At 40.6% G+C, this 24,227-nt stretch overlaps 1 protein-coding gene, 1 long non-coding RNA gene and 2 pseudogenes across 2 annotated transcripts; 2 read left to right on the top strand and 2 right to left on the bottom strand.

The window, feature by feature from the left end:
* Positions 1–1,663: 1,663 nt before the first annotated feature.
* Positions 1,664–4,464, bottom strand: LOC148353412 (uncharacterized). The gene is made up of 2 exons (XR_015852667.1): positions 2,450–4,464; positions 1,664–2,030 (listed from the first exon to the last, which is right to left on the bottom strand). It is a non-coding gene; the product is annotated as an uncharacterized LOC148353412 (long non-coding RNA).
* LOC148353413 (U2 spliceosomal RNA) lies at positions 3,162–3,309 on the bottom strand (annotated as a pseudogene).
* On the top strand, positions 3,683–23,242 carry LOC148353410 (arginine and glutamate-rich protein 1-B-like). Its single transcript, XM_088352596.1, has 4 exons — positions 3,683–4,219; positions 9,428–9,653; positions 11,907–11,990; positions 22,782–23,242. The coding sequence occupies exons 1-4, from the start codon at positions 3,897–3,899 to the stop codon at positions 22,944–22,946; spliced, it is 798 nt and encodes a 265-aa protein (XP_088208722.1). The 5' UTR covers positions 3,683–3,896; the 3' UTR covers positions 22,947–23,242.
* LOC148353411 (U2 spliceosomal RNA) lies at positions 7,522–7,738 on the top strand (annotated as a pseudogene).
* Positions 23,243–24,227: the final 985 nt, after the last annotated feature.

Raw genomic sequence — 24,227 nt, 5'->3', positions numbered from 1 at the left:
GGTTTTTAAGGGTTATTGTTCTATCTTCGTTATTCATTATCCATTATCCGTTATCGGTCAGTTCATAATACGCTACAAAGCCTAGGTGCCGGGACACTTAGGCTGAGTCCCATTCTTCGCACTTTCACTCGCTATGTGCCCTAGTCACTCGGTTTCGCGCGTTCACGTGAAAATGGGGTGTGTCCCGATACTCTCAAGACCGAGGGAGAAGTGCCCTCAAACCATGTCATAACCACTTCAGACCTAGGGAGCTCCCTACCTCACTTGGCGGCGAAGTGACTACCCAGAAGGCTTTGCGAATTCTCAATATCAACAAACATGCCCGGAAAGGAACCGCACAAATGTAAGTAGTTTTCCACAACCACGCATGTATTTGCAACAAAATGTATTGAGATATCTTAGTTAGACGTAAATGCAATAGAAAATCGTATTTTTGCGTTAAAACATGAACATTGCAAAATCGCTACTTTACAAAGTGCACAAATCTACCAAGGGAGCTGCCAAAAAAGAATCTTCACGCTACAAACTGTAAAGTAGGATAACTGTGCAGAAAATCACGGTTCAGCCCATCCCTGTTTGTATCTTAAACGAGTCGTGCTTTTACATCTACATGGCCAGTCGCTAAAGGAGCATAGTCAGAATAACGTTCTGTACATAAGCGCTTGTTTACTGCACACAATTTCGGGTGTCGTGTTTTATTTACAATATGATTCTTTCATGTGAGATCAGAATGCATTAGTTTTCATCATGCATTATGAGTAATGTCTCCGAATTTCACGTGGAAATACAGTTGAAACAAATTACTATCACACAGTCCACTGCCTTCTCTGTAAACACATATTAAGTAAACTAATTACCTTCTCAAAATGTTGTCCAAATGTGGAGACAATTCTAAACCATATGTGATGCTGGCCAATAGAAGGCTCTTTCAGCCATAAGAATAACATGTCAATTTTGTGTATCTATTCACTATCAAATAATTATCCAGAACACATCCTATAATTTCTCACATCAACTTGTTGAGCATCCTATACACAGTTGTTTTTGTGCAATACACAAGCATTAATGCTTGTGTATTGCATTCTTGTTTTTTCCACCCAACCTAAAGGCCAATGTAGAACGTCCCGTGGAAGAGCTGGCCGGGCCACCATCACAGCTACCACGCCATCCACACCGACGGGCACGTCGTTGGCATTTTCTAATCCGGCGCCAAACCCCAAATCACCCAGAAAAAAAAGGAAGCACGATACACTCCTTGACTTTTTGAAAGAGGAGTCTGCCGGAGTGACGAAAAGGCTCGAGGAAACTGTGGCCAAAACTGAGCGGTTCCCGTCCTTTTTGGGAAGCTCGTGGACAAATTTCCAGAACAGTGACATCTCTGCAATGTTTCCCTTTGTTTTATAAAAGGAAAATATTTTATTTTATTAAGTACTCAATGAAGTTCCAGTTTGTGTTTTCCAGCTTTATGGAAGTATTGGTATATTTTTGTTACAATTTGTGACACATTATTTATTTACTATTATGTATTTCGGCCCAATGTGATTTTGTTTTTCTGAAAGTAAACTATTATTTAAACTGGAGTGATTTGTAGTTGTTTTCTGTCCAACAGTCACATAGTTCACACACAGTATCTCACATCATTATGAAATAAACCACCAAAGTGTTACTCAAAATAAAGATGTTTATTGAATAGTAATGCAGAAAAGCACGGAATGCAAATGTGGGTCTGACTTCCAAAGCCTAAAACATGGCTTTTGGGCAATTTATTCCATATTAACTGTGGACAATTCTGTGTATGGTGAACCTGGGAACCCTGAAGACCCGTGACACCACACGGTAGGACAGACCGTGGGCCAGCCAGTACAGGCCCTCCAGCCATGGCCCTGTTCCCTTTTTAGCAGCTCCTGCAGGGCCCAGATCACCTTCTTGCTCAACCTTAAGTCCTGAATGAGTTTTGACTTCACATCGAACCATAAGCACAGGATGGGAACATTCCTGTCCAACCTGTCCACGCTTATGGGACAGCCACTCTGGAACACAATAGATAACAAACAATTTAGACATAAATTTGGGCATAGAAAAGAAAAAGACAGCTTTTACTCGTGATGTAAGCATCATGAAAAAATGTTGAAATGACCTTTTTTATATCCAATGACAACTCTTTTGAATTAAATTCCTTATGAACTAAGGTTTTTGGGTCGTACAGGGAAGTTTGGTGACGATATTATGTCAGCTTAAGGGTCAGGTGGACTGTTCTTGTGTTTGTTTACTTTTCATCATGTCACACACTAAAGACCCCTACTATATGTCATAAAATGGCATTAAGATACTAATAAGTAGATTGCCATTTATGTCTACACAAACATAAGGTATTATGTGAACGTGCATTGTATGTTAACTTTTACTGTATTTGACCGAACGGGTCATTTTTTTTAATGAGTGTACGTACCTTGTAAAGATGAATCAGCACTACATAGCGCCGAAGCTGTCTTCAGTATAGCACATTTCTCCTCCGTTGATTGGAGACACGGAAAAGATGATGAACTTTCAGGCAATCGGTAATAACACTGCTGTAGCTGGCATTTTTAACGTTGCACGAACTCTCCAACTGACACACCACAGGTTGAGACTCGAGTTGTTTACATGTGACGTAGACTAATACGTCACTGAGGTCTACAGCCAATTCGTATTACTGCCATCTACTGGACTGGGGTGGAACCTTGCAAGTGTCGTCCAATTTCTTAGGGGACAATCTCCACTTTGCACTCCACTCACGGAGGGCACTTCCCCATCGAGGGACCTCACTGGAGGGTTCTCAGGGCCAAGTGAGAGGAATGGGATTGGGCCTAACTCTCAGCCAAAAGGCCAAGCTAAGGTCCTAGCCCTAAAGCCTTGCTGCGATCATTGCGAATGCACCGTTCCCGGATACCGGGCCGATGCGTGGGGTGGACAGGCCAAGCTCTTATGCCAATACTTCTGGATTATTGTAATCAGCGGGGGTTTTGGGGTTTTTAAGGGTTATTGATCTATCTTCGTTATTCATTATCCATTATCCGTTGTCGGTCAGTTCATAATACGCTACAAAGCCTAGGAGCCGGGACTCTTACTCTCAGCCAAAAGGCCAAGCTAAGGTCCTAGCCTTAAAGCCTTGATGCGATCATTGCGAATGCACCGTTCCTGGAGGTACTGCAATACCGGGCCGATGCATGGAGTGGACAGAGCAAGCTCATATTCCATCTCCGAAATGCAAAAATCAAAGATAGTGACTTCATAGAAAGTACACAAAAGGCCAAGCTAAGGCCAAGCTACGCTACGGCCAAATTAAGGACCTAGCATGCTCCCTGGCATTTAGTCCATACTCCCCTGGGACGAGCGGGGGGTTGGGGTTTTTAAGGGTTATTTAGCTATCTTCGTTATTCATTATTCATTATCCGTTATCGGTCAGTTCATAATACGCTACAAAGCGCCGTAACCCACGGTTGCCATAGGTTGCCGACCGCTGCTGAAGAGTCATTTGCCAGTAACCTCTATATAAAAACTGATACCTTTTAAAATCAAGGTGCAAGGTCTCGCTTCTCCGATTGTGTATCTTGGAATAGAAAATGGTGGCTCATTGGTTAAGACGTCTCAGAAAAAGACGAATCAAAACTCCGCACCGCGTTGCATGATGGGAAAACCGTACTTGGCAACTCGCCATCTTTGCTGATACGAGCTACCAGCCTGCTAAAACCATCTTTCGAATAATAGTTTCTGTCCCATACCCACTGATCAAGTTGGCAAGATTCTTTACCTTGAACAAACACACCTCAAGAAAGTCGTTCATACTCTACCACAGATACTGCCCGCGCTTTTGCTTTGCGTTATTCTAGTCGCTCAGCGTGTGACGAGTGTTAAGCATGGGCCGCTCTCGAAGCCGAAGCTCATCACGGTCCAAACACACTAAAAGCAGCAAGCACAGCAAAAAAAGAAGTCGGTCTCGATCTAAAGACAGGGAAAGGTCTAAGAAGCGCTCAAAGTCAAGAGAAGCAAAGAGGAATAGGCGCAGAGATTCACGTTCTCGTTCCCGGTCTGCCACAACCTCTCGCAGGGACAGAGCAGCGTCCCCAACGGAACGCATCGACATTTTCGGGAGGACATTAAGCAAGAGGAATGCCATAGATGAAAAACAGCGAAAAGAGGAGGAGGAGAGGAAGGCTGAAATGGAACGGCAAAGAAAAATGTAAGTTCATAAAAAACAAGAAAAGGTTAGCTTACGTTTACGTGAAGAGCTACATGCTAACTTGGTCAGTTAGCTTTGTGCACTTGACAAGAAGAGCCTTTTTTTGCACAGGGTCCCCAACCCTTATCAAGCTGGCAGCTACTTTTTGTTACTAATTAGCGCAAAGGGCACCCAGTTTGATATTATTTCAAGAATAGCTGCATAGCTAAATGGCAGCCCGATCATCCTGGACGGTCTCTTCTCAAGGTATCTTTACAGTGTACGATGAAAAGGTAGACAAGAATCAACTAAGGGTTATGTTTACAAACGAGTTAGAACCGAAGAGACTATTGTATCACTCTATGATGACTTGGTTAAACAAAACTGTAACGCTATATATGGTACAGATGATGTGGATCGTGTGTTTGACATGTTTTTGGAAATATTCACCAACAAGTATAACAAAAATTGCCCAATGAGACAAACTAATATTAAGAATAAATCTGTAAACCATCCATTGATAACTAAGGGTTTATATAATGCTTGTAAGAAAAAAACACCTCATATAGAAAATGTATTAAACTAAGAACTGAGGAAGCTGAATCCCGATATAAAACGTATAAAAACAAATTGACAGGAATATTAAGAGCAAGCAAGAAAGTATACTATACCAATTTATTACATCATAACAAAAGTAATATCAATGGTATTTGGGATATATTAAATAGTATAATAAAAGGAAAGAATGTAAGTAATGCATATCCAAACTATTTTATTGATAACAGTGAAAATTATAATTTAAATCAAGTTGTGGAAAATTTCAATAGTTATTTTGTAAATGTTGGACCAGAGCTCGCTGCAAATATCCGAGAGTGCAGTGGTAAACAATTTCAGTCACTGATAAAAATGAACTCCAAGACCATGTTTTTATCCGGGGTTATGGAATCAGAACTCTTAGACGTGGTTAACAACTGTAAAAACAAAACGTCCATGGATTGTTTTGACATCGATATGGTACTAGTTAAGCAAATTATAAATAGCATTGTGAAACCATTGACCTACATCTGTAATCTATCATTTCTAACAGGCAAATTTCCAAATCAAATGAAAATAGCAAAAGTTATACCAATATACAAAAATGGAAACAAGCACATTTTTACAAACTATAGACCGGTATCTCTGCTTCCTCAGTTCTCAAAAATATCAGAGAGACTTTACAATAATAGACTAGAACAATTTGTAGATAAACATAAATTGATTAATGAAAGTCAATATGGTTTTAGAGCAAACAGATCAGCAACAATGGCAATTATTGATGCAGTAGAAGAAATCACCCATAGTATAGAAAAAAAAGAGATACGCAGTCGGGGTATTTTTTTGACTTAAAAAAAGCATTTGATACCATTAATCATAATATACTATTAAAAAAACTGGAAAGATATGGCATCAGGGGAGTGGCTTTGCAATGGATTCAAAGTTATTTGACAAGGAGGAAGCAATATGTAAAAATGGGAGAGTTGTCATCTGAATACTTGGACATCTGTTGTGGAGTACCACAGGGTTCTATCATGGGACCAGAGTTATTTAATTTATATATTAACGATATTTTTAATGTTTCAAAACTATTGAAAATAGTCATATTTGCAGACGACACTAACATTTTCTATTCAAATGATAACTATATTGATTTGGTAACCTGCATGAATCGTGAGCTAATTAACCTAAAAGTATGGATGGATATAAATAAATTATCTTTAAATTTAAATAAAACTAAAGTAATATTCTTTGGTAATCGTAAGGCAAATCAAGATTTAGAAGTAAAAATGGATGGTGTTGCATTGTATCAGAAATTGAGTTTTTAGGGGTCATAATAGACAACAAATTAAGTTGGAAAACACATCAGACACATACAAACTAAGGTATCTAAAATAATTTCAATAATTAATAAAGCCAATTTTCTTTTAAATAATAATGAAATGAAATTATAATGCATTGTATTTATCATATTGTTCTCTAGTTCTGCCATATTTAACATATTGTGCAGAAGTCTGGGGCAATAAATACAAAAGTTCACTACGGCCCCTTTTTTTCCTTCAAAAACGTGCAATAAGAACCATACACAGGGTAGGATATCGGGATCATACCAATAATTTATTCATGCAGTCCAAATTATTAAAATTGGATGATTTAATAAAAATTTTCACTACACAACTGTTATTTAAGGTCAACAAAAACATAGTGCCAGAAAACATACAAAAATTATTCACTCGGAAAGAGGGAAATTATAACTTGAGGGGTTGTAGTAAATTCAAAATCCCAAAGGTGAGAACAACCAGGAAAAGTATCTGTGTGTCTGTGTGTGGAGTCAAACTTTGGAATAATTTACAAGATGAGATCAAACAATGTCCAACTATCCATGTGTTCAAATTTAAATACAAAAATGCATTACTGGCGAAATACAGGGATGAAGAAAATGAGATATGAGGGAGATTGGAAATACTGCGTTTAAAACTATGGTTAACTTGTTGTTATTGTTGCTTTTATTGTATCAGAACTGTTATTATAAATATTACCGTATTTTCCGCACTATAAGGCGCACCTAAAAGTATTAATTTTTTTCAAAAGCTGACCATGCGCCTTATAACACAGTGCGCCTTATATATGGCTCAATATTAAATTCGCAAGGTCTCGCAACTTACTCAACAGCCGCCGACTCGATTTTACCCCGAACGTGGAGTAGTCCGCAATGTATGCTGGGATTTATATACCGGCGTTTCATTGGCTAACCAATGTGTCAATCATCATTTGAATCGATCACTATTGGCTGAAGTTATTCTGAGCCTCAGATTGGCTAGAGGGCCAAAACAAACCCTGCAATCGGCCGAGTTTAGCAATGGCGTAGCAAGTCCGCGGTGTATGCTGGGATTTATATACCGGCGTTTCATTGGCTAACCAATGGGTCAATCATCTGTTAAATCGATCGCTATTGGCTGAAGTTATTCTGAGCCTCAGATTGGCTAGAGGGCCAAAACAAACCTTGCAATTGGCTGAAAAAGATGTGTCAATCATCCGTTAAATCGATCGCTATTGGCTGAAGTTATTCGGAGCCTCGGATTGGCTAGATGGCCAAAACAAACCCTGCAATCGGCCGAGTTTAGCAATGGCGTAGCAAGCTTGCTAAAGTACGCCATAAAGAAACATGTTTCATTAGTCTGTATTTGTAAATATTCTACTCTCCTGGATTTACTTCACTCACGGTTGTAAGAAGACCATGATTGCGTATCATTATTGAACGTGAGAACTCAGGTGAGTTATGCGGCTTTATATTTTCCCGGTATCTTGATGTTGCTGTGATGAGTTGAGTAAATACTCTTAGGGATCATTTCTATAGTTTTTGACTTCTTAGGGATCATTTCTATAGTTTGACTTGTGAAGTCACTATCTTTGATTTTTGCATTTCGGAGATGGAATATGAGCTTGCTCTGTCCACTCCACGCATCGGCCCGGTATAGCAGTACCTCCGGGAACGGTGCATTCGCAATGATCGCAGCAAGGCTTTAGGGCTAGGACCTTAGCTTGGCCTTTTGGCTGAGTGTAAGTGTCCCGGCTCCTAGGCTTTGTAGCGTATTATGAACTGACCGATAACGGATAATGGATAATGAATAACGAAGATAGATCAATAACCCTTAAAAACCCCAAATTAAACTCAATTCCAAGTGTTTATTGTCATATGCACAGTAAAGTTGTGAGCGAAAAAGAAAATAGAAACATAGAAATGTTTGGCATTTCTTGAATCCCAAGACTTCAACCTTCCGAATGATATTTGAAATGACGCATTTAAGTGACATCGTACGGACACCGCATCCGCACGTGTCTACGACACGTATTTGCTTCTTTGCAAGCTTTGGGAATATTAAGGGGGTAATCAGTTTGACTGAATCATCTGACTGTTTTGTCGACGTTCCCATTGTAGCGCCTTATAATCCGGTGCGCCTTATCTATGGAATATATAGGACCAAAAACTATTTTTTGGGGGTGCGCCCTATAACCCGGTGCGCCCTATAGTGCGGAAAATACGGTATGTTTATTTTTATTGTTGTTATTATCATTGGTGCCGCAGTGACATTTGGTAACTAGGCACATTATGACGTTGAGGGATGGGTATTGCGAAGATTAGTGTATAAAATCTGTGATTATTGTAATCATTATAATTATTGATATCTGACCTATGTAATAAGTATATCCATGATATTTTGTTATATTAGACATAAGAGGAAAGGAGAATTTGTAAAATGTATTTAATAGGGAAGATAAAGGGGTAGGAAAAATAAGCATCTGCTTCTGACTAACCCTTTTCGAACATGTTATGTGACATTATTTTGTTGTTGACTCATTGTTTTTGTCCTGTTTTTATTTTAATTTTCGAAATAAAAGTTTTCATTCATTCATTCATCTTCATTTTTCTCATGTTGAGGTTTTTGCGTTTTTCCCTTGCTCTCATGTAGGTTTTAGATTGGAGAATGGTGCAATAATCTGTGGTCTGTTCAGCCCCATGGGACTGTTTGTTATTAAGGGCTATACAAATAAACATGGGTAAAAATAAAAGTAGCTCTAGGGTTCAAAAAGTTCGCGACTCCTGTTATAAATGTACAGAAGTGCATGGTTCAATTAATCAGAGACTGTCCACACTTTCTACTTTCACCACCTCCTGGCGAGTGCAGACTAATTTACCTCAATAGTGCTTTCACTACTTCTATTTCAAGTAAATTAACGCAAGCCAGCTTGAGCTCACACTTTCTGATGAAGCTGAAAAGATTTTGGTTAAATTAAGGTAATCGTAAGGGCAGTAATTACAATGTGACCGTTGGTGACTTAAACACCTGTGATGGGTTAATATTTTGCTCAACACAGCAGGGAATAATATCATTTATTCGCACATCTAAATTTAGTTTAAATCACAATCTTTGGCCTGCACAAATGTCCGTTTTAAATGTCCTTGGCGGAAATCACACTAGTACCACCTTGATTATACGTTTTTATGTCAGTTGACATATTTTGATGATCATATTTTTACCTTTAATTATTCGGATTCATTCAGTTTAGATTCACAATTCATTCAAAACATTTCCATTCACTCATCCCATTTTTTTTCTAATCAAGTGATTCTCTTGGGAAAAACATATTATTTCTTGTCACCAATCTTATTCAAACAACCTTTCTTTCCACTAGTCGCCAACAGGAGATTGAGGAAAAGCTTATTGAAGAGGAGACTGCTCGGCGAGTAGAAGAGCTTGTGGCCAAGAGGGTAGAAGAAGAGCTGGAGAAGCGCAAGGAGGAGATTGAGCGGGAGGTTTTCCGTCGTGTTGAGGAGGCAAAACGCATCATGGAGAAACAGCTACTAGAGGAGCTTGAAAAACAGCGACATGCAGAGTTGGCAGCACAAAAAGCCAGAGAGGTAACGCTTAGTCGTTTGGAAACGAGCTCCTCCTTTTTCTCTTTACTACAACCGTTGTTCTCCAGTCACCCACTACATCTTTGACTCTGTGTGGAATGTATATTTAGAGGTCGCTTCCTTCAAGATAATCATGAAACTTCCTTTTACCCAACTTCTCTGACACAATGCACCATTTAGGATATTTTAGCCAGCTGCTGTCTTGCAAGCGCTTGTGACCTTTAACCAGCAATTAAAAACTATAAAGGTTGGGTTCTCAATTGCTGCACTGAAACTGGATAAGAGAGATGTTAATGCTTTGGTTTCCTTTTTATTTTGAATCAATTGTTGTAGAAATAATGAAATGAGTTTAAAAGTGTTATTTGTGCAAGCACTCTGTCACAGCTATATTCACATTTTACATTGAATAAAAAAGTGCATTGGAACCCAAATAAGAAAACATAAATTAACAGATAAATCATTAATAAAAACCCAATAATAGAATGAGGCTCAAATAATAAATCTATGATTTTAAAATCTTGCACAGATATATTCAGTTTTTACATTAAATAAAAAACGCAATGAAATACAAATAAGAAAACATAAATCAACTAATAAATCATTAATAAATGGATAATAACAGAATGAGCCTCAAATAATCTTCGATTTAACAATGTTGCTATTTTTTTTAAGATTTGGATTTCGTTAATGTCCAATGCCTATAATATTGCCATAAAACACAGCTGTTTACTTGCTGAACATACATAATTCCCTCTTTAACATGTATTTATACTTTTAGTAATCTTTCAGTTTAAATGTGACAGAAAAAATAACTCCTTTTATAACACAAATTGGATAACTCATGGCTCATCGTTTATTTAGGTTTTACAATTTTTAGATGTTAACTTGTATCAGCCTCAACTAGTCCAATCACATCACTTACTGTATCTAAAATATTAATTAAGAGATAAAATCCAGCTGATCTTATCCACCTCAGAGAACTGTTGTGGAATGAAAACCTCATCACAGTTGCGCAAGCTTTAGCTAAATTGCAGTTATGGTTTTGCTTCAGAAAGCGAAATGTTACCTATAACTCATTTGAGATTTTTATGGTATGCCACTATTGTCCCCCTATTTATTTCACAAGGATACCTTATTTGCTCGCACTTTTGCGCACATAAAACAGCCCTAGTATTTACACCGCAGGACTATCAGCCTAGATTTCAGGGGACTTCACCTCAAACATACTCCTGTGATTGTGTTTTTTCCTGTCCTTTCGAGTTAACTATTCATTTAGGCAAGAATTCCCTTCTGAAATAATGACAATTTGATCATAACTGATATGCATAAATTGTTTTCTGCCAGACAAGTCTTTTCCTTTTAGGAACAATATTATTGTCTTTTACTCATGACTTGCTTCCTCTATAGGGCTGTGTGTACAGATTTATATTGTTAATTGTAACCACCTTCCTAACTATAGCACTTGACCCAAGCTGTCCTGCAGCCTTTCAGCTCAACTGTGGCTTGTGTCCTGTCCTGTAAGTTTTACCGTGGTCCGGTTCTTCTTGAACACACACAAAACATGTCTTGCTGTGCTCTCCTTCCCTCAACTTATCATCTGGGGAAGTGCTGCTGCACAGAAGATGAAAAACAGTAAATGAACTCAGAGCTGTGACTGCAGGCTCAGCAGTGCAGAAATCTGTTATAAAGGAGAGTACCGCGGGTGTGGTCTGGCAAAGTTTCCCCTACCTACTACCTACGTACACACCCACCACAGGAGCGTTTCTCTCTCTGCAGGGGCCAGACAGTCCGGACGAGACAGTAAATATACAACTGTTAAATGTGGAATGATTTCAGCAGTTGTGTAGGTACACAGGCAAGGAAAATGCGTAGGTATACATGCATTGGTGAGCCAAAACTATTCCCTCTTTGTATTTTCTTGCTAAGGACATTCATTGTGTATTCTGCTAGACTGTCTGAATGTCAAAGTATTAGAACATGATCCTGATTTGGCTTAAGTATAATATTGCTGGAAATATAAAGGCTGTTGTGGGAGGGCTGAGGGTACCTTTTGTGACCCATTGTAAATTTGAAACAATTTTAGTATGGCTGCAAAGTGTGCCACAAAGGTTCGAGTGAAAAAATATTTTCAAAAATATTTCTCTGAGGTGTAATTAATTAATCTAGTATGCATGTATGTGTGGCATATGAGTGTATAAGGAATGGTGCAGCTAAAGCCTGTTTGTGCGCTTTCATAATATTTTGTCATGCTTCCAGGAGGAAGAAAAATCAAAACGGGAGGAGCTTGAAAAAATCTTGGAGGAAAACAACCGTAAGATTGCAGAGGCTCAAGCCAAGCTGGTATGGTTTAATTTTGAATGTCTTATTTGTGGCTCTCATTGACCAATAGGTACCTTTACAGCTGCGTTTATGTCTTATGGCTGAGACTAAGGATCGACCGGTATGGATTTTTCATGACCGATGCCGATTATTAGTATTACGAGGAGGCCCAAAACCGAATTTTGGAGCCCCTATCATTTGCTGTAAAAGCTTACAAATTGGTGTAAGATATTTTCAATAATTGATTGGTTGACATTTTTTATTTTGCACGTTTCATCATATGCAAGGTTGCAACCTTTTACACTAAAAGCATTAGAGTTTTAACACAACTAACCTGACTAATCTTTCAGGGGAAAGTTTTTGGTTTAGGAATGACTCGTATAAGGGCACATAAAAGATTTCACATGAGGCGTCATTTTTCGGCACAACACGGCTAGGTTGATATGATCAACTTTCGGGCCTAGACTCTGGCAGTTTAGTGTAAAAATAATGTGTGAAATGGTATGCCTCATAATGATGTGATAACAATTTCACATATAAGATTCACCGAATAATAAGTCACACTAGGAGAAAAAAAAACTGTGACATAAAGTCTGGAAAATACGGTAGAGTTTAGTAGAGAATTTTGATATTTGTCAACCCAGGTGAGTTACGGTGCACCATTCTAGAATTTGTTGTGGTGTCAAAACTAATTTTGGTGGCTTGCCACTTATGAAATGATACTTGCTCCTAAAAAAGGAACCCTTTACGGATTTTCCAAATACCTTCTGAGATAATCTATCAATTTTCTGTGCCGCTATCCTCACTGGGGTCGTGTGGGCAAGGGACATCATGAACCGGTTGTCAGCTAGTCGCAGGGGATACAGAGACAACTCACTCGTGCATACACACCCAGGGACAATTTGAAAGGGCCAATTAACCTGACATGCACTGTAAACCCGAGTGCCTTGCGGAAACTCACACAGGTACGGGGGGAACATGCAAAGTCTACACAGGGAAGCTGCAGTAGCTGTAATTTAAGCCTTGAATTTCCTACCCTTGGGTGTGTGATATAATTCAATTATTGTAAAATTGAATGCAACAACTGATCATTTTTTCGGAAAATAAGCCAGGGGTCATCAAACCTTTTTTTTTTGGCCTAAGAACTACTTTTTGTTACTTATTGGCATGAAGGGCTACCAGTTTGATATGCATTTCTAACATGACGAGTTATCATTACTTTTTTACCATTTTGTTGCTATGTTTTTATTAGTGTTGGAAACATTACTTAATTAAGTAATTAGAGCTCCTCCCTATTTCTTCCAAAAAGTAACCAAGTTAGTAACTGAATTACTCTATATTAAAAGTAACAAGTCACCAGGAAAAGTAACTATTTTTGTTCCTAAAAGGAGTTGTTGTATATTAAATACTTTTCTGAGAAGTATTTGAGTCTGTTGAATAGAGAAGAACAAAGGGGCTGTTGTGTTATAGAACCGTTTAAGATTTATTGGGCCTCACCAGCACCAGCTGCAATAAAAGAATAACAATCTGCAGCAAACAATATAAAGTGAGTTTAATAAATTAAATCTATTTCTCACTACATGAGACAACTGGTCAAGTAGACAAAGCCTACTGTACTTCATGTACAAAACGGAAGGGAGAAAAAAAGAAATAAAATAAAAAATACAATAACAAAATGAGAAAAGAGGTAAAATAATAAAAAGGAATAAACTTTACATTTTTATATAAACACATTGACACTGAAAAACAGATGAAATAAAATTAGGATATTCATAAATCTCCCAGCTCGGTGGCCTTGGGGGTAGGGCGCCCGCTTCGAGACTGGGAGGTTGCCGGTTCAAGCCTCGGCCGAGTCATACCTAAGACTTACAACATTGGTACTCATTGCCTCCCTGCTTGGCGCTCGGCATTAGGGGTTTGAATTGGGGGGTTTGGTCACCTAATGACTCCCAACACATCAGTTGGGTTGAGCGGGGGGCTGGGAATCCCCTCTTCTGTATCAATCTCCCAGAAAGTGTCAGGAATGTGTTCTTGACTCTAGCCACCTTCCACTGGGGGGATATGGGTTTATATAATATTTATATTTATATACAGTACGGTTATCGCGGTTAATGGGGATCAAAACCACCAGCGATAAGTGAAAATCCGCTAAGTAGCGGCGCACCTTCAAAAAAAAAAAAGATTAAAATAAAATTATTATTTTTTTTAAATTTTTATTTTTTTTAAGACCCGGTTAATAGGGAGCAAAACCACCCGCAAAAAGTTAAAATCTGCGAAGAAGCGACGCCCCTTCAAAAAAAAAAATCTCATCTCATTATCTGCACCGCTTATCCTTATTAGGGTCGTGAGTGAGCCCCTAACCCGCGGCGCGGGTACTTTCGGGCGCGATACGCTCGACACCGCGACAAGCCGAGCGGGTCGGGCGATCCGCGCGGAGGCGCAGCAGAATCCGCGCAGCAGAATCCGCGCAGCAGAATCCGCGCAGCAGAATCCGTGTTCAAGCGAGGGGGGGAGGATTTTGTACGGGAGTCGAATTTGGGCACAACACCGGCGCCCGGGGTCTCCCGCTCAGGCCGCGATGGCTCTACATGGCGCTATACGGCCCTCGATGGCTCGGGCCGACGGACGGGCTGCCGCGGGGGAAAGGGGTAGGGGGGACCTGTGGGGTGAGGGGGCGGTGAAGCGGAAGCCGCACCAAAACCGCGCGCCCGGAAACGAGAACGGCGAGCCGTGCTAGGGTCGTCGGCCGAGGAGGATTCCCGCAAAAAGTGAAAATCTGCAAAGTAGTGACGCCCCTTCAAAAAACAATTTTTTTTTTTTTTTTTTTTTTTTTTTTTACCATTACAGACCGCGAAGCTCTGAATCCGCAACGTCGAACCGCGAAGTAGCAAGGTCCCACTGTAATATATATATATACCCCATAAAATAATTTTTTGGGGACTTTTTTATATTAAATGAATTTAAAGTCAACAACACAGAATCACAAAAAATGCACATTGACTAATCACTAGGGGAAAAGGCATCATGGAGAGAACCAGCTGTTGATTTGTGGGAATCCGCCTCCCTTCATTCAGTTCCAAGAACCGGCTTATAGAGACGTTTGTTCGCAAACGACACGAGTAGGGTGAAATATAGGGCTAAAGTATTTTGCGAATCAGCCCTCATTCGCCTTTTCTTTCAGCGCTTAGTAAATACTATATTCATAATCGCCATCTAACTATATGGTAATCGCTATTTTTGAATAGTTACATGATCTGAAAAGACAAGACGTTAACAGCTAGGAGAAGATTGGAAAACTGCTTTATTCAAAGTAACGCACCGTTTTTCACTTGTCAGTAACAATGACGGCGATAAAAAAAAGTATTGGTTAGATAAATAAATAATGCCGTTGTGTAATTTCATTATTCATATAGGCGTTATACACTTATACATACGCGTATTTTACCAGGTTGTCATATTTAGAAGTTGAGTTAAATATCTCAGTAAACCTCTAAATCATAATGCCTGATATAAATCAAAATTTCAGTAAAATCACAATCACCCATCATCACTAGTGAGCTATTTTCAGAACTCAGTTGTTCTCAGGGGGTTACCTGGTGCCCTGTACATCATGTTGGAGACCACTGCTCTAAACCAACCTTATAAAGAAGTCCATGGGTTTGATTCAAAACAAATGAAAAATATTTAGAAAGTTACAGTTCATAAATGTATTGGCTTTATATATTTCTAATTCTATATGTGGCATTAGATGTAACAGCATTAGCACTTCTCATAGATGTTGCAATATTACTCATGCTGAAATTTTTGAGTTTTTCCTTACCCTCATGTTGGTTTTAGATCAGGGGATGGTATAATCATATTCTGTAGTCTCTACCGCCCTTTGAGGCTTCTTGTGATTAAGGGCTATACAAATAAACATGACTTGACAATCTTTAAGCAAATTTCTCAGTTTTCTTTTAATACATTTAAGATACAAGCCCATGTGTACTTTTGTTTAACAGAAACTATCCAGCAATAAGGGCCCTAGTGTATATTTTCGTCCTGTATCTAGTCGCGTAGAATAGTAGCAAACCGTATCGCGGTATCGATACCCAGGCCATGATATAATTCATATAATGCCTTGTGTATCGAGGCGCATACTTTATAACCAGGTTCAAAACGATACCTACCAATACTCTATCAACATCTCTATGCTCGACACCAGGGCTGTCAAACTCATTTTCACCAAGGGCCACAGCGTAATATCTGTCCTGAAGCTAGGGTTAGCAGAAACTTGTGTAAAGACACATAAAAAAAAAAAAGGCCTCTGATTCTTTTATTACAATAAATAAATAAAAAAAATGTCGATAGATAAATAGATAGATAGATACTTTATTCATCCCCGAAGGGAAATTCACATTTCCAGCAGCATCCCTGAGCTGAGAACAATACAATAATAAAGCAAAAAGAATACAATATACAAATACCCAGTGTGACGTGCAAATGCCCACTGTAGCGTGTTATATAGAATAACTAAATAGTGCTACACAAAATACATATTGCAATAAGATTCGGTAATATGCAATGTAGGTGGTGTGGTTTACTGTGGGCTTTTACTCTGCCGGTTAGAGTTAAAGAGCCTCATGGCATGAGGAAGAAAAGATCTCTTCAGTCTGTCCGTAGTACAAGACAGTGACAGCAGTCTGTCGCTGAAACTGCTCTTCTGTCTGGAGATAATGCTGTGTTGTGGATGCGATGGATCCATGATTGACCGCAGCTTTTCCAGTGCCCGTCTCTCAGCTACTGTTGTTAGGCTGTCCAGCTCTTTGCCCACAACAGAGCTCGCTTTCCTAGCCAGTTTATTGAGACGAGAGGCATCCTTCTTCTTGACGCTGCCTCCCCAACACGCTGCCGCATAGAAGAGGGCGCTTGCCACTACTGTCTCATAGAATATTTTCAGGAGCTTTTTGCAGATTTTGAAGGAGGCCAGCCTTCTGAGGAAGTAAAGTCGGCTTTGCCCTTTCCTACATAGAACTTCTGTGTTGGCAGTCCAGTCCAGTTTGTTGTCCAGCTGCACACCCAGGATTTGTAGGTCTGGACAGATTCTACACATTCTCCTTTGATGGTTACTGGAACCGGGTGAGTTCTGGTTCTCCTGAAGTCCACCACCATCTCCCTGGTCTTGGTGGTGTTCAGGTGCAGGTGGTTTGCGTCGCTCCATCGGACTAAGTCCTGAATCAATTTCCTGTACTCCTCCTCCTGCCCATTTCTGATACATCCCACAATCGCAGAGTCGTCGGCAAACTTTTGCACATGGCAGGACTCAGAGTTGTACCGTATTTTCCGCACTATAAGGCGCACCTAAAAGCCTTTATTTTTTTCAAAAGCTGACCATGCGCCTTATAATACAATGCGCCTTATTTATGGATCAACATTAAGTTTTCCAACTAACTTGCAGCCGCCGACTCGATTTTCCCCCGAACGCCAAGTACCGGTAGTACGCGGTGGATGGTGGGATTTATTTACCGGCGTTTCATTGGCTAACCAATGTGTCAATCATCAGTTGAATCGATCACTATTGGCTAAAGTTATTCGGAGGTCAAGAGGCGGATCCTTCTTATCATTTACAGACTGCCATTGGCTCAAACGGCAAACAAAGCCTGCAATTGGCCGAAAAAGATGTGTCAATCATCAGTTGAATCGATCACTATTGGCTAAAGTTATTCGGAGGTCAAGAGGCGGATCCTTTTTATAATGTACAGGCTGCCATTGGCTTAAACAGCGAAACAAAGCCTGCAATTGGCCGAAAAAGATGAATGCGTATAGCATGTGGCCGATGGCATAGAGAAAGCATTTTTTTCTATTCTGTATTTGTAAATATTGTATTCTCCTGGATTTACTACCCTCACGGATATAAGAGGACATTGCCTGCACATTATTATGAACACAATGACTTCGGTGAGCTATTCCCGGTTTTATATTGTCTTGTTTCAGACTGAACTCGATGTTTCTGTGATAAGCGGTGCAGATAATGGATGGAATGGAGTGTCTATTTTTAAATTAAACTCAATTCCAAGTGTTTGTCATATGCACAGTAAAGTTGCGAGCGAAAAAGAAAATAGATACGAAGGAATGGTTATATTTTCTTGAATCCCAAGACTTTAACCTTCCGAATGATGGAACGATGCATTTGAGTGACATCTTACGGACACTAGGGTGGTCCTTAATGGGGGTCGAAATTATTTTTTTTGAAATATTGGGCTCTGACCCCCCGCATATGTTCTTATATCGATAAAAACACACTGTGTGCAATTTTGAACAATTTGGATAATATTTAGAGGTAGCTCAACGACTTTGAAATTTCCCAAAATGGTAAAATTTTGGCAATTTTCGAGAAAAAACGGAAATCTTAACCCTATGTGTACGGCGTTTTAGAACATCCAATTTCAGTCCATTGCTTATAATTGTAACACAAGAAAAGTTACAAGTAACTTTGTACACTAGGTCTGATATAATGTGCGAAAAATCCTTATTTTTCATACCAAAATTTCAGAGGCCTTGAGCGACCTCTAAATATCCTTTGATTTTGATGAAACTTTGCCTAATTACGTTTTGTATATATTGGAACATATTCAAGGGGTCAGAGCATGAAATTTTAAAAGTCGAAAAATAAGGACCACCCTAACGGACACCGCATTCGCACGTGTTCTCGACACGTATTTGCGTCTTTGCAAGCTTTCGGAATGTTAAGGGGGTAATAAGTTGGACTGAACTATCTGACTGTTTTGTCCACGTTCCCATTGTAGCGCCTTATAATCCGGTGCGTCTTATATATGTCAAAAATAGGACCAAAAACTATTTTTTCGGGGTGCGCCCTATAACCCGGTGCGCCATGTAGTGCGGAAAATACGGTACTTAAAGTCCGATGTATATAGAGTGAATAGGAACGGAGAGAGCACGGTCCCCTGCGGAGATCCTGTGCTGCTAACCACAGTGTCCGATGTACAGCCCCCCTGTTTCACATACTGGGGTCTGCCTGTCAGGTAGTCAGTAATCCATTCTACAAGGTGTGAGCTAACTCCCATCTCCGTCAGTTTCCTACTCAGTATCAGAGGCTGTATGGTATTGAAGGCACTGGAGAAGTCCAAAAATGTAATCCTCACAGCCCCCTTAGCCCTATCCAGGTGAGAGAGGGATCGGTGTAACATGTATACTATAGCATCCTCCACTCCCACCTTCTCCTGGTAAGCGAATAGCAGTGGGTCGATGGCGTGACGGACCTGTAGCCTCAGGTGGTGCAGCTGCAGCCGCTCCATGGATGTCAGGCCTGAAGTCGTTGAGTTCCTCAGGTCTTGATTTCTTTCGCACAGGCTTTCAGCAGTCGGGGGGATACTCCATCTGGACCAGCTGCCTTGCTGGTTCGCAGCCTTCTTAGCTCTCCACACACCTGGGCTGCAGTTATTTTTAGTGGGGGGATGTCTTCCATGCTAGTGTCCAGAGGGGGAGGGGGAAGGACAGCTGCAGTACTCAGGGGTGAGGATGAGGCGGAGTGGTCAAACCTGTTGAAAAAGTTGTTCAACTGGTTGACTCGCCCCACATCTATATCCACAGCCACACCCTGCTTGGTGCTGCAGCCAGTAATTGTTTTCATCCCTTCTCACACATCCTTCATGTTGTTGTTCTGCAGCTTTTTCTCCAACTTCCTCCTGTACTGCTCCTTCCCTTTCCGGAGCTGGACTTTGAGCTCCTTCTGCACTCGTTTTAGCTCTTGTTGATCACCATTTTTAAAGGCCCTCTTCTTTTGGTTCAGAAGGCACTTGATGTCGCTCGTGATCCAGGGCTTGTTGTTGGCATAGCAGCGTACAGTCTTTATAGGAACAACATTGTCCATGCAGAAGTTAATGTAGTCAGTAGTGCAGTTTGCCATCTCCTCAATGTCCCCACTGCTGGACCCTAGCAGGACATCCCAGTCCGTACGTCCAAAGCAGTCTCTCAGAGCCTGCTCTGCCTCGGTGGACCATTTTCTAAAAGAGCGTGTGGTTGTTGGTAGCCTCCTCACTTTTGGTTTGTACTGTGGTTTAAGCAGAATGAGGTTGTGGTCTCCTTTTCCAAGGGCAGGCAGTGGTTTAGCACTGTATGCATTTTTGATATTCGCATACAGAAGGTCAATAGTCCTATTTCCCCTGGTCTTGCAGTCCACATACTGGACGAAAGAGGGCAGTGTCCTATCAAGAGTCATGTGGTTGAAGTCCCCAGAGATTAACATTGCAGCCTCCGGGTGTTGTGTTTGAAGTTTTGCCACTGCGAGTGGATGACGTCACACGCTACTTCCGCATCAGCGCGCGGTGGGATGTAAACAATGACAGCAATGGCGTGTCCGAACTCTCTGGGCATGTAATAGGGACGCAGACTTACAGCCAAAAGTTCGACATCTTGGCAGCAGATAGAAAGCTTTGTTTTTACATGCCCGGGGTTACACCACCTCGTGTTCACGTAGATAGCCAGTCCCCCTCCTTTGCGCTTCCCACTGACTTTTGTGCCTCTGTCAGCCCGAACAGCGCAGAAGCCGTTTAGCGCGATGTTTGCGTCCGTGATGCTAGACGTGAGCCACGTTTCCGTAAAGCAAAGCAAGCTGCACTCCCTGTATGCTTTGATGTCTTTCACAAGCACAGCCAGTTCGTCGATCTTATTTGGTAGGGAGTTGACATTCCCCATGATTATGGACGGTACCGTGGGCTTATATCGCCACTTCGCCGCTTAGCCTTTACCTTAGCACCGGCTCTGCAACCCCGGTAGGGTCGCCTCACCTCGTTAGGTAAAAGGGGGACCGCGCCGGCTCGAGAATTCTTCAGGTCGAGGAGTAGATTTCTTGAATATACGTATTTTTGCGCGTTGAAACCCATATCCATAGGATAGAAAGTAATCCAAAGTGCTACAAGTGTTGCAAGGCACTGATAAAGTAAGCAAAAAAACAAATCACAAAAGTAGCGGTAATAACACGGGAGCTGCTGGAGTGGCTGCCATTCGTGACGGCGCCGGAAGTGGAAATACAAACAACTTGACCAAAATAAACTTAAAACAAAAAATACATTGAAATTTCAACAGGACTGGGGAATTTAAAAGTGTGGGCACTCCTGTTTTAGACCCATATTGATTAGCTAATGTCAGGAGACTCCAATGTAATGCCCGCGGGTACCAGCGTGCCCCCTGAGGACAGCTGAGGTGCCTGCCGACCTGTTATGAAAATAGCTCACCAGATAATTGGGATTTTCTTGTAAAATGTTTTTCTTTTTGGTTGCAGTCAAGTTTTTAACCTTATTTTTAAAAAAAATTACCTGGTAATAACATGATTAGTTGTTGTTTTATATATTCAGATTAATAAGTTCCAGATCATGGTCTTCATGGACAAAAAATTATTTTCAAGTATTGATAACTATTTTGAATCAATTAAAATATATTCATATTTTTTTATATTTTACAGTAAATACAACAAACACAATTCCAATTGTAGGTTTTCCAAAGCAAATGACCAACAAATATGAATTTCCTTAGCTAGCCATCTTGCTACATTTTTAACTTAGTAGTTAGCTATAGCTTCCTACCTTTTTATTTATTTAGCAAGCGATCTACCTAACGTTTTACCTTTTTTGCTAGTTATCAAGCTAAATTTTGCCCCCCTATCTATCAATCTTTGTTTTTCGCTTACAATTTTGCTACTTAGATGGATTTTTACACTTTTAGCTAAATATCTAAACACCATTTAGTTTTTTACCTGTTTACGCTTGTAGCTAACTATTAAACTACCTTTGTAACTATTTAGCAATCCATCTAGCTAAGTTGATTTTTTGGAAATTCATATCAAACTGAGTGGCCTTTGCGTTAATGAGTAACGAAAAGTACCTCGATGCTTAAAAACGGTTGGAGACCCCTGCTATCTGAGCTCATTACTCCCGCTTTGGCATGCTTTTTATGCTCTCTTTCAATCACAAACACACACGCTTGATTGATGAACTAATGTTATGATAAGAGCTAACAGTCACCACCTAAACATGCTTCCCTAAAACAAGTTAAACACACTTTTAATCTCTCTTCTATTACGGGACAGGTTAGCTGAGTTGCCGCGCTCTCATATTGATCCTGTTTTAGTGGCACCGCCTCCAGCCGCTTATCGAATCAGAAGGTGAGGGTTGGGTAGCTAGGTTAGACAGGGATCAGAATTTTCCGCGGATCCGCGGATTTCCGCTGTTTTTGAACCCCAAAGGCATTCCGACTTTTTCACTTTTTCTCTTGCGTAGCAAACAAATTCAAAATCCGACTGTCTCACTCTTTCCTTTATTGCTCTGGCGCACCCTGGCGGCCGTTAGAAAAATTGGCCGCATTGTCGCACAAGCTGCAGGGACTGAACCGCCCTGGTTTATTCCTGGACGCTGGCTATTTCAGCTGAAAATGAAAATCTCCATTCTGATCCCTGGTTAGAGGAAGAGGACCAGCAGGGGAGGGTCTTGGTTGCATAAGACTTAATGATTTGCTCATCAAATGGATACAAATGCTAATACCGATATCAGTCAAATTCCCAAATTGTGGTTCTGTTAACCAACCTTCCGGATAATTGGTCGACCTAGTATTTTCTGCAAGAAGCAGGGCTTGTTTTTGTTCTATATCAAATGTGATCGGCCTGCTTTTAAAAGGTTAAAGCAGGCACGGATCACATTAAACTCGTGCATCTAACATTCCAGTCGCACAAATAGTGAACGTATGTTAACTCCTGCTTTGAACTGAACATGCTTGCCTTTTGTGGCAGTTCCTAACATGTAACTCTGTTTTTTCTGTCAGGCTGAAGATCAGTTACGCATTGTGGAGGAGCAGAGAAAAATTCACGAGGAACGCATGAAATTGGAGCAGGACCGGCAGAAGCAGCAGAAGGAGGAGCAGAAAATCATCCTTGGCAAGGGCAAGTCCAGACCAAAGCTCTCCTTTTCCCTGAAGGCCACCGAATGAAGGAGCATCCCCTACCCTTCATCCCCATCCAGCTCTGCTCCTCATCAACCCTAGCCCTCTTACTGCAGCTGGTCACTTCATTTTGGAAGTGTTGAAAGAAGGAAGAAAGGAAGGAAGAAGCCGCCAAAATGGTGCAACCTATTGTATAAACTTGCAAGGTCCAAATCTTCCCTTGTGGCAGAGAAAAAAACATAGGGTTGGATGGACTGGCACTCTTAACTATATATATATATATATATATATATATATATATATATATGTATATGTATATACAGTGCATCCGGAAAGTATTCACAGCGCTTCACTTTTTCCACATTTTGTTATGTTACAGCCTCATTCCAAATTGTATTAATTTAATCTTTTATCTCAAATTCCTACACAAAATACTCCATTATGACAATGTGAAGTTTTTTTTTTACTTTTTTTGAATTCATTAAAAATATAAAACTAAGAAATCACATTTACATAAGTATTCACAGCCTTTGCTTAATACTTTGTTGATCCACCTTTGGCAGCAAATACAGCCTCAAGTCTTTTTGAACATGATCCCACATGTTTAGCACACCTATCTTTAGGCAGTTTTGCCCCTTCTTCTTTGCATTAAGTCTCAAGCTCAATCAGGTTGGATGGGAGACATTTGTGCACAGCCATTTTCAGATCTCTCCAGAGATGTTCGATCGGATTCTAATCTGGACTCTGGCTGGGCCACTCCAGGACATTCACGGAGTGGTTCTGAAGCCAATCTTTTGAGATCGCCCCAGCCTGAGGTCAAGAGCGCTCTGGAGCAGGTTTTCATCCAGGATATCTCTATATATTGCTGCATTCATTTTTCCTTCTATCCTGACTAGTCTGCCAGTTCCTGCTGCTGAAAAACATCCCCACAGCATGATGCTGCCACCACCATGCTTCACTGTAGGGATGGTATTGGCCTGGTGATGAGCGGTGCCTGGTTTCCTCCAAACATGGCGCCTGGCATTCACACCAAAGAGTTCAATCTTTGTCTCATCAGACAAGAGAGTTTTGTTTCTCATGGTCTGAGAGTCATTCAGGTGCTTTTTGGCAAATTCCAGACGGGCTTCCATGTCTTATACTAAGGAGTGGCTTTCGTCTGGCCACTCTACCATACAGGCCTGATTGGTGGATTGCTGCAGAGATGGTTGTCCTTCTGGAAGGCTCTCCTCTCTCCACAGAGGAACGCTGGAGCTCTGACAGAGTGACAACCGGGTTCTTGGTCACCTCCCTGACTAAGGCCCTTCTTCCCCGATCGCTCAGTTTAGAAGT

The sequence above is a fragment of the Urocampus carinirostris genome, chromosome 14 (genome assembly GCF_059441175.1).
Source record: "Urocampus carinirostris isolate Australia breed hairy pipefish chromosome 14, RoL_Ucar_1.0, whole genome shotgun sequence".
Classification (NCBI taxonomy): domain Eukaryota; kingdom Metazoa; phylum Chordata; class Actinopteri; order Syngnathiformes; family Syngnathidae; genus Urocampus; species Urocampus carinirostris.
The sequence above is the reverse complement of the archived record's forward strand: the minus strand, read 5'-3'. Positions and strand labels throughout refer to the sequence as shown.